This window comes from Pyrgilauda ruficollis, unplaced genomic scaffold (genome assembly GCF_017590135.1).
Source record: "Pyrgilauda ruficollis isolate IOZ18807 unplaced genomic scaffold, ASM1759013v1 scaffold51, whole genome shotgun sequence".
Classification (NCBI taxonomy): Eukaryota; Metazoa; Chordata; class Aves; order Passeriformes; family Passeridae; genus Pyrgilauda; species Pyrgilauda ruficollis.
In genome coordinates this window covers 1,439,998-1,451,509 of record NW_024526711.1, presented here as the reverse complement: position 1 = coordinate 1,451,509, position 11,512 = coordinate 1,439,998, and the positions used below count along the sequence as shown (strand labels likewise).

At 42.1% G+C, this 11,512-nt stretch overlaps 1 protein-coding gene across 1 annotated transcript; it reads right to left on the bottom strand.

The window, feature by feature from the left end:
• Positions 1–6,146: 6,146 nt before the first annotated feature.
• Positions 6,147–10,109, bottom strand: TPBG (trophoblast glycoprotein). Its single transcript, XM_041480433.1, has one exon. The coding sequence runs from the start codon at positions 10,097–10,099 to the stop codon at positions 8,978–8,980; it is 1,122 nt and encodes a 373-aa protein (XP_041336367.1). The 5' UTR covers positions 10,100–10,109; the 3' UTR covers positions 6,147–8,977.
• Between the last annotated feature and the right edge of the window lie 1,403 nt (positions 10,110–11,512).

Here is an 11,512-nt window from a genome sequence, read left to right as displayed (position 1 = left end):
CCTTAAACTTATGAAAGAAACCATAGTATCTTCTACTACTGCATCACTATTGCTGCCACATCCTTCTTCAATAAGTCTAAAAAGGACAGTCATTACAGATTTTTGGCTCTACCACCTTCCTTTCTTATACAGTTTGTTCTGTCAAAGGTTTTCCCTTTTCTACTTCTTCCTTTCACATGGCAGAATAATGGAAAATAAAACTGGGAGTGTCCTCAGTAGCACCGATGTACTATCCATTGATCTCCTTGTACTAAATATACCCTCTGCAAATTTATATGTTTTCACTGTTGAATATATAACAATAAACAAAAATGTGAGACAAATATATTTCTGTCACCAACATTTATTGAATTCTCATCAACAATAAGATCACTAACTATTATTATTTTGAGAGATGAGATTTTTGTCTATTAATTTGATTTACATCAACCAGTCCTTGTTTACTTCAATTTTCCTCCTAAACCACAGAACAGACACACAGATTGTGAATTAGTATATAACTTGTATACAAAAAGCCCCAGAACTGGACATGGTGCTTCACACCTATAAAAGAAACCTTTTGGATATACTATATTCTGTATCAACTGCTAAATGCTAAGCGTAGTTTGTATAGCTCTCTGAAGTGACTAATACTCTGAGTCCTTTCCTGCCAGTTAAAATGATTTTAGCTGGTGAAAGCACTAGTACCATCTACTTTAAGCTGGTGCACCACTGCATCATCTGTGTGTGTTTGAAACAGGTCACTTCAATTCACGTTACTCAGTGTCATTTATCAAATCCTATCTGCTATCTCTGTGATTTTGATCAGAAAAATTGCTAAAACTACAAAATCTAGAGAGCTTTATTAAGAACAACAGTAACCCCTACTGGATTGTGATTGTCTCCCTGGAAACCTAGGAGAAAAAAACCACCTCGCACTGCTCCGTGAAAAAGGCATAGTCCGCATAACTGTGATGAAGAACGAGTTATTTCTCGGCTTGCAATAAATTTCTGTGTCATCATTTCCTGGATTAAATTGGAAATCCTGTGAATTTACACTCAAGCTTGCTGAAAGACATCTGTTCCTCGCGAATTCAAATTCAGAGCATTTCTTTTGTATTTACAGATAAGTTATGAAACCAGGTGTATGCCAGCTAGTTTTTTCTATGTTAAAAATTACAAGTACTAGAATATATTTCTTTATATGCTTGAAAATAAAGGGACTTGAAATATGATTAATAATGTAAACAAATTACCACAATTTGCTAAATGCATGTCCTAAACTCATCCGAGTCCCGTTGGAGCACATCAGTGTGTGCTTGTTTAGCTGCAGGGAGGAGAAATCGGAGCAGAGGTACCACAAGCTATTGTAACAGAAACCTCACGGGCTCGTTAAACAGCATCTGCATCAGTATCACAAATTCAGCATTCCAGCCCTTTCTGCACATGTAGCATTTCTGACAAATGAAGAATATGTTAGCTGAGCTATTTTCAGTGACATTTTACTATCCTGTCAGAAAAGTTCAAGCAACTGTTTCTGCAAGTTTTTTTCCAAGACTATCGTCTCAAAATAAGATCTCCTTGTTCGTCACTGGAAATTGGAATCAGAGAGTTTCTCTGGGCTACCACAGAACTTTTTAGTATGTTGAAAAGCTAAACATAAAGGGACTAACAGCAAAAGGGAAAACTGGAATGAAAGACTGTCAACAAATATAACCTTAATAATAATCTGGTTGGTGATAAATATTGAGTATTTGATTTTATGCATGATTTGTTTCCTAGGAATTCTACCTTTGCTTACCAATGTGAAGTAATCAAGTTTGGTCACAAAGGTGGTGGATAAAAGTAATCTGGATTAGGGATGATTAAATAAACTAGAGAAGAGGAAAGATATTCTGGATAGATGGTGTTACAGAGATCTCAATTTGAGAAATTACAGAGAGAGCAAAGACTGGGGAATATCAGGAGTTCTTACAAGTATTTATATTTTCTCTCAAGTGTATACCAGACATACACCTTTTCACAGTGAAAATTGTTTTTTCTGCATTTTGTTTAATTTACCTTAAAAAGAAAACAAGTGTAATTTTCCAAAAGGCATTCAAAAACTTTTGCAAATGAAGCCCCTTTAAGCTACTTTGAGAGCAGAACCTCAGACTGCAGCCACTTAGGAAAATCTTGACCACTCAGCACCAGTTTTTGTTAACTTGCTGCTAATGGTCACACTAGGTGTGCAGCAACATGAATCATGTCTTATGTGCTTCTCAGAGGCATATCCACTCCCTTTAGGCACTTAGGTCCCCTTTCCAATCTGTGTCTTCTGTCTCCTCTAATTTTATATTATATATATTTATTCATGTATGTGTATGTATGTGAAATGCTTCTGTGTACATATAAAATAAATATTTTTGTCTTCTAATATTTAAGAGTTCTTAGTCCCCTCCAGGCTAGCTAAAGCACCCACCTCTGCAAAGATGGAACCAGAAAATCACAGGGGTAAAACCCCTGACTGAAATGTATTTAAATGTGTAACTATCTGTAGGATTCAGTTATTGCTTGTTCATGAGCTATTAATGAGAATTAATGAAGACACCTACCTGAAGAATAAAACTGTTAATGCAGTGTCTTCTTCTTTTTCTTTTTCCATCTTCAGAAGCAGCTTAAATTACTCAAATGCTCCAATGTGGTGTCGTTTCACGACTGCTTACAGCATTCCGGTAATAAATGTTATTTTTTCTTATTTTGCTATTTCACTACCGTTGCTTGATGAAATATACAGTAAATTATGTTGAAATGCCCATTTGACTTTTGATAATGTCCATTTGGCAAAGGAGCTCTTTATTGTGTACATGACCATGACATCACACAAAGCTACCCTGGGCTATGGCACAGAAGAGAATTTCTACTGGAACAAATGGAATACCTGAAGCAGACTGTGGCCAGATACTATGACAGTTCAGTTCTGTGACAAAACTTAGGACAGATCAATCTACCATGTGTAAAGCCAAACATCCTTCTGTGTTAGCTGTTCTAAGAACAAGCAAAAATAATAGCAAACAATTTAGACACAAAACTAAGTTATCAGCTATTGCTCCTGGGACAACCCCAAAAATTGTTCCTACCTAATAAAATTTTGGACATCTGTATTAGCTAAATATGAGAAGATAAACCACCATTCTTCCCTTTGATTTCCATGAGGTTACATTATAAACAATTTCATTAAAAGAAGTTGCAGGAATAAAAGTTTGTCTACTGAATTCCTTTTTGTACCCCTCTGGTTTTCACCTGTTTTCTCTTGTTACAGCAGCATTTTTCCTTAATAGTTCCATCAGTAATAACAGTGCCTTTATATTTCACTATGTAAATATGTATTGGAAGACTTTAAAAGACAGTCTGAACTGGTAATGAAGAAGATGAAAATATATTCCCGTTAAATTTATAATTGGCACCTAACTTGAAAATCAATACCCCGTATATTCTAACCAAAAAAAGCAATCAAATTAAATCTGTAATAAAAAGAACAATTGAAGCACAATCTCTTATATTCACTGGCCAAATTTCTTTCTAAGTAAATCAGTCAGGCCAGTTATATGGAGCTTGCTTTTTCATTATTCTATCATGCAAATTCATAGCCCAAGCATCAATTTGGGCTAAAAGGAATACAACTACACTTTTAGTAAAGACCTCAATATCTGTAAGGATTTATAGTAATAAAATAAACAGAGTGAACACATAACATATAAATGTATAATCTGGTAAATATTTTATTGGGGTTTGCCTCAAGAATATTTTGTTAATTAGGAAACCAAACTTCAATCAGAAAAAGTTACAGCTGTTTCTTGCACATCTAACATTTCTATAACAGTGAAACATTCTAGAACACAAGATTTCTAGCATTTTCATCACTATATGTACTGAAATATTGCTAATTTATTCAGATGCTTTCATGCATAATTACTAGAAACACAGATCTGTTTTTCTGCTAGTCTACCATCAGATAGGAAAAGCTATCTAGTGAATACTTCGAAAAATGTACGTAATTGCAAATATTAAGTTATTAACCATACCACAGATATGCTGTCTAAAGTACTGGTTTAATTTCCTTAATAATTTGCTTTTTCTATTTAGGCTAACATTGGGAATGCAAAGACTGATTTCAAGCTTTGCCTACGCAACAGATGACTTCTGGCATAGCAAGGTTTTCCAAGGATGTGACAACACATAAATTGTAACACAGTTGAGAAAGTGAAAGTCCTTTTTAAGGACATACTTATACTGCAAACCTGTATTCTTCCTTCTAAAGGCTTGGTAGGGTTTTTTTTTTTCAATGTGGGAGAGAAGTGCTGTTAGGTTTATTGTGTTGGTATAAAGCATTGCTTTTCTGCTACTGCTCTATTGACTTGGGAAGCTAACAGAGTACACTTCTCCATCACCAAAGGACCCTCAGCTCCCACGTGGTTTGTCTCTTTTCTGAGTGAAGTACCTGATAAATGCTGCACTCTCCAAATGTTCTGCTTTCTATCTCCCCTGGTTTTTTAATTGGGCTTTTATTGTTTGATTTTAAGTCAAGGTCTTTTCTCCTTGTAAGCAGCATATTTGGAAAAAAAAAAAAAAAGGATTATTAAGTTATGAGCCCGATCTAGTCATTATTAAATCAGCAGGCACTGAACTAAATTCAATCTTCTATTATATTCCACAAGAAACTCACAGTGGAAACACCTGCACTGCATATATTGTAAGATGGGATGCCACATGTTAATAAATGTTTCTATTTATAGCAACAGGAGGAAATTTGAGCTGAACCTATAAAAATGACCAGAACGTAATGGACAGATTCAATCAGGAACTGTTCCTATCCACAGCATTGTGACTTCCAGTGCTGACCCATTACGAAGAGATAGTTATTTCCTTTACATAGATAACTGTTTCCTTTACGAGCTTCTCCCTTCCACTTTCTCTCATAGAATATAAATGTCATTTGGAAGCTTGAAACCAAAACATTTTTCTTACCAAATGCTATTTTCCTTCATCATATGCTGAGAATGAATGGCTCTTCTTGAACATTCAGCTGCTAAAGAGAAAGAAAAAGTGCATATCAAATTTTCATTCTGTCCACTTTGACAAAGGCTCTTTTCCACATTAAGGCTTAAAGAGAAATAAGGATGCTAAACCTCAAAATATTGGTGCAGTCAGACTGATTTCTCTACCTGTGCAGATTCATGTTACTCTTTTTAATGGATTTCTTGAGAAAATGAGGCAAAAAAGAAATTATGCAGATGCAGAAAGACTGGAGTATACCACAGGGAAAATGTTAGAAGAATAATGAGAGTTGGGATCCTAGTGCAGTCATATTTTGAATAATTTGCCATGCCTGTTTTCAGTGACATCTCAGTCAACAACAGAATGTGGGTCTGAACAGACTGCTCTGCTTGCTGCCGTGTCACTGGGGACTGCCACCAGTGCTTAAAAAGTAAATTACCCTGAATGAAAAGATTTAAAGCAGTTGTTGCAAAACTTCAAACCACTTTCTGGATGTCAGAATTACTGGTAATATTATGGCTTGGCAAAATAAAAATTATCTAATAAAATAAAAATTATCTAATTTAAAGCTACCTTGGTTAAAGAAGGATTTGGGGAATTTTTTTATCTGGCAACATCACTTATCCAAAGTGTTTTAATAAAATATATTAAACTATGTCAATTCCTTGTGCTATTTTTCTAAGAAAATTATAAGATTGCTACAACTAAAACTAGCTTTAACAAAGCAGCTAAACCTTGGAAAAACAATCCTTTCTGCTTGTTAGCTGTGCAGCCTTTCATGAAGATTTACCCCCTACTTTAGTCTGGACGTTTTTCAGTGACAATTATGTCACACAGAACTTAGGGGATTTATGTATACAAAACACATTTTAGAGACATTCAGAACTACATGTGTCTTATTGAAGAATGAATGAATAAGCCGCTCTGGAAATAGTTAATTGGAAGTAGTCAACTGGAATCTCAGGTGTCAAAGCAGAGGAGGACAATAAAATGTGTTTCAGAAGAACGTTGAAACTAATTATTTTTTAAGTGTTTTGTTTTTAACCACATTCTGAAGTAGTGTGGGAGCTACTTTTATGTGTCTCCTGAGTACCACTGTTAATTTTTTTGTAAAAGAAAAGCAAAACAAATTTCAAGCACTGTTTATGGAAGGGAATTTAAGATCAAATAATGCATTGTACAAAACACCAAAGCATTCACTGTTTGTCAAACACTGTAGGGGAACATCACCCAACACAACACTGACACATGCTAAATGTTACATTCTAATAAATACACATGTAAGCAAATGACAAAAATGATTTTAAAGTAGCCGTCACCAGATCTCTAATAAATTTCTATTACATTGACTAAGATACAAAAATAATAGTAATAATATTCTTTAGAATAATATGTGTAGTAACAGTAACAACAGTTACACTTGCCCACTATACAAATACTCGCTCCATTGGTGAGAGACTGCAATTAAAGTCATTGCCTGTCCTTACACAGCTCTACAAATGCACGGCCGTTACATTAACACATCACGGATAATTGCTTTTACTGTAGTTACTTTAAAGTATCTGTTAACAAAACTCAGGAAATTGCCCAAGAAATGGCTTGGTTTGCACATATTTTGTCTATTATATTACAGGAGCATCTTAAGCAAGGATGATGCTCTACTCCTCTTGGCACTGTACAGGTTGATAATCTCCAGAATAACTGATACAACAAAGCGCACTGCGTAGCTACCGTAAATTCTAGCTTCTTACATAAACGATCTGATGTATACCAAGTATGAAGGGTTTGCATAGTGGCAACAGTAACAGTTCTTCACACGGGGGTTTTCACACTATCCTTAAAATATGGGCAGCTAATATTCAGATGGGCAGCCTGCTTTGTAAGGATTGACAAATTAATATGCCATTAACCAGATATTGCTCATACATTTAAATTACAGTAGGAAAATATGCTATCACTTATTTCACATTAATTGCAAAATATACTGATTTACAAAACAATAGTTGTACTTAATATCCATTCTTTTTTTATTTTTAAGGGTAAATGCACATAAGTATATTAAAAAAAAATCACTGCTGTTAAATCCAATTTAAAGCAGTAGAAAATTAATGAAAAGCAAGGTGTGCTACTTGCTTTATCCGAAGCCGCAAGATGAAAGACACTTTTGAATAATACTGATGCCCAAAATAGATTATATTTCTTCTGGTACTTTAAGGACTATTTTATATTTGAGCTCTTACCAAAAGTATACATCTACGAGAAAACTGTCACTTTTGAAAGCAAAAGGAATTAGCCAGCAATTCGTAAAATTTGAGAGATGCTCAAGAGCTTCAAGTAACAGTGACCATGGAAAAGCTCCACAGATAAACTGATATATATCAAGTCACATCACACTTTTACAGCTGGTGTATTTTTTTTTTCATTAAGAAACCATAAATATATTAGAAAAAGTGCACTAATTATTGGCAGCCTCTGCAAGGTTCTTGCTAACCTTTCTATATGTGGTCAGAGTTGCATCTTAAATTAGGCATTCTGAAGGGTTCTTTTGCATGCTTTACCTATTTACAAGCAAATGCATTCCCAAGCAAGTAGCAAGCAACATACCATACTCAAGTGCACCTGTTAAATGCATTAAGATAAATGTAAAGTTCCATCAAGTTATTGGACGTAGATTGCTACAGAACTTCACAAGTACCAAGACCTTAAAAAGGAAGCAGCAATCTAATAAATGCTGTAGTGATGCACAAGCCTAGAGCTTCCTGACCGCACGATTGAGCTGCATTTAATTTAGTTCAGGACACACAAGTATGGTTTTTTATAATAAGCCATCCCATTCAGGTAAATATTTCTTTAGCTTACGTACTCCACAATTTAATTTGGTTGGTTTTTTTTTGTTTTTTTTTTTCTTTTTTTTGGTAGAGAAGACATTATGAAAATTCTATTTGCTTGTATCTTCCCAGGAAAGTGGACCCTAGCATCTGTCTTGACATTATGCAGGTGCTTTCAGAGAGCAGTCTGAGGGGTTTGTGCCAAGTGAAACTGCTCCTGTCATTTAGTTCTCAGTGTAATTAAGCTCAGCGTAATTCTCCTAGCGAATATCACAAAATTGTCAAACATTTATGGCTCTAAACTACACATTTGTATAAACTTTTATTCATATTACTACTGCAGGGCAATTACTTCAGAGACTACAACGCTATTCACATTCTTAGATGTCCATACTTTTCTCATTGAACAGCAAACACGACAGTTCTTGTAAGACTGTTTATTGAATTTAACAGTTCAGACTGAGTTTAGATGGAGTTTAGATGCAGTTTGTATAAAAAATTCTGTCAAGTCACGTAAACTGCAATCAAAAATAACTACAAAATAGTAAGAGACTTACTGAGATCATAAATTTCCTAACATGTAAAACTATACAGTATTTGTGCATGCTCGCTATTTGATTTCCTTCTGAAGAGCTGTTAAAAGGAGTTCGTTTGGTTTTTAAAATCTCAAGGTAGTCTATGAAATGTAATCATCGCATCTCAATTCAGATATACAAGATCAAAACTGGCACAGAGGAACATAACACTTTTTTTTTCCCAAAAAGTTGAGGCAGCTTTTGTTGAATGGCGTCTGCATCAGTAAACGTTTTATAAACTCTGGTGGCTTTGGATCATCAGAGAGAATCCTTTTTTTCTTTTGACATCCTGAAAAAAAATTTCCCACAAGTGCAGACAGGTAAAGAGAGGAGGAAAATAAGTAGCAGCTTGTTTCCTACACACAGCTGAACGCCATGCTCAGCAGTCCAGTGTCTCAAAAACAAAAATTAACTTGACATAAGAGGGAGGCATATCCCCCTCAAGTTACAAGCATGTCTGAGACTTTTCAGGGGAGATGGAAGCAAGCATGAGGGTAAAGCATAAGTCTACTTTTCATGCATAGGTGCTTTGCACTGCCCTGCATCCGGGGCATTTTGTCAGACATCTGAGTTGGAGCTGAGGTTTGTTAACCTGGGGTCTGCATTGATCTCGTATCTGTAGTGGTAGCCCTCCATGTGATCCCTACAGGCATCTCTGATGTTGTGCATCCACTTTTTGATTCCTTTTCGGTTCAAGTACAAAACTAGGAGGAATATGGCCCCAATGAGAGCCAAGACTATCCCCAGGAAGACGTATGAAGTCTGTAGCTGGGAAGGCATATCTATGGGCACGGAGCAGTTCATGTCCGAGCCATTGATCTTCAGCAGGGCTTTGCCCAACATCTTGTCAGGGGAGGCACAGGTCAGGGCCTCTTTGCCCTCCACCTGGTCACTCTCTTTAAGCCAGGCCACCAGGTCCTCGATGGCACAGTCACAGATCCAGCTGTTGTGGCGCAGGACGATGTGCCGGAGCGCGGGCAGGCTGCGGAACTGGGCCAGGGTGCTGTTCCACAGCACACCCAGGGAGTTGTCGCTGAGGTTGAGGCTCTGCAGCTGGCCCAGTCCCTGGAAAGAGACGTTTCGCAGGCCCACCAGGGAGTTGTTGCTGAGGTCCAGCTGCCGCAGGGCCGGCAGGGCAGTGAACATGCCGGCGGGCAGCAGCAGCAGCTCGTTGTCGGCCAGCTCCAGGCGGCTGAGGTTGCGCAGGGCCCCGGACTGCAGCAGGGCGGCCAGGCTGAGCAGGACGCCGTGGTCGCGCAGGGCCCCGCGGAGGGCCAGCTCCTCCAGCGGGCTGCCGCCCTCCCCGAAGGCCTGCGGGCTGAAGGAGACCAGCGCGTTGCCGCTGAGGTCCAGCTGCCGCAGGGCGGGCAGGGCGAGGGAGCCGGCCTCCACGGTCCGCAGGTGGTTGCCACTGAGGTTGAGGGAAGCGAGGTCGGGCAGGCGCTGGGCGGGGAAGGCGCCGGCCGGCAGGTCGGTCAGGGGGTTGCCGGTGATGAAGAGGCTGCGCACGTAGGGCGGCAGGTCGGGGGGCACCGCCGTCAGGTTCCTGTTCACGCACTTCACCGTCCTGGCCGGCTCCGAGCACTCGCAGAGGGCCGGGCAGCCGCCGGGCTGCGCCGAGCCGCAGCCCAGCAGGACGGGCAGCAGTAGCCCCAGGCAGAGCGCGCCGCGCCCCGGCATCGCGCCCGGCCCGGCCCCGCACGCAACTTTTCCCTCCGGGCGCCTCCGGCTCCGGGCGGCGCGGCGCGGCGGGGGCCGGCTCCGGGCAGCCCTTTCTTCGGGAGAAGGCGTTTCCCCTCGGGGGCTGGCTCCGCTCCGCTTCCCGCAGCGAGACCTGCGGCAGGGGAGGAAAGGGACACGGCAGCGGCGGGGCGGCGCGGCTCCTCTTGCCCGCGCCCACCCCCCTCCCTCGGCCCGCGTCTCGTCTCCCGCCCCCGATACGCGGCTCTCCCGGGTGGCCCCGGCCCCGCGGCAGAACACGCGGAGGAACAAGTTTTCGCTCACTTCCAGCTCACGCCGCCACCTTCCACCCGGCCGTCGACTCCACCGGCGTAGCACGGAGGGGAAGAGGAGGGTCTGACCCGCCACCGCCCACCGTGTCCCGTGGCTCCCCACCTGCCGTCCCTGCCCCGGGGCTCTTCCCCTCCGCTCCGCGGCCGCTACAAACTCCCGCCCCCAAAACCCACCGCGGAGCGCAGCGGAGCCGAGTCCGATCCCGGACCCCGTCCCTCACCTCCCGCCCCGCGTACAGAACAAACTCCGCCGCAGCTCGCCGCCGACTGCCTCCAGCCCTGCCGCCAACTCCGCGCCCACCCTCGCCGCGCCTGGCCCTGCCTCCGCTGGCAGGAGAAACCAAGCGCCGCCCGGCCAGGGGGAGCCGCCGCCCGCGCCCCGCCCGCCGCCCCCGCGCTCCGGCTCGGCCGCCGCTGCCGGGCTGCCGAGCCCGGAGCCCGCGGGAGGGTCCCCTCGGCGTCCCGTCCCCCGCGTTCCCCGGCCCAGGTGGTGCTGCCAGAGACTCACCTTGCCGCCGAGCGGGGCCGCGCCATGTGGAGCCGCGCCATGCGGGGCTCCAGCTCGGCTCGCCGGGCGCGGAGCGGGTCCCGCCCGCCGCTGGAAGGGAGAGCCCCGCGCTCCGCTCCCGCCTCGCACCGCAGTACTTGTGCCTGCCCCGCCGCGGCTCCTGGGCGCCGTTCCCCGCGGTTTCCACGATGGGCGCGCTCAGGCCGGCGGCAGGATGGGGAATCCCGGCGGGTTTCGAGCGTCGGGGTGCCGAGCCGGCTGCTGGCGGCCACTGCCCCCGCCCGCCTACCCAGGGATCGTGTTTCGGGAGAGGAGGGAACAACAGCGGCCACAAAATACACCGAGTGCAAAAAAAAAACCGGAAAAAAAAAAAAAAAAAAAAAAAAAAAAGAAAAAAAAAAATCCCAAACCAAAATAACATCAAAACTACACTTAAACCCACCAGGAACTTTAGAGGTCCTAAAATATATAATAATAGTGATTTTTAAGAAAAGAAATGAACCTGCAAGTCGACAGTTCAAGATTGATATTTAAACTTTATTACGGTGAGGAAAAGCCTATAAGTACCTGTCT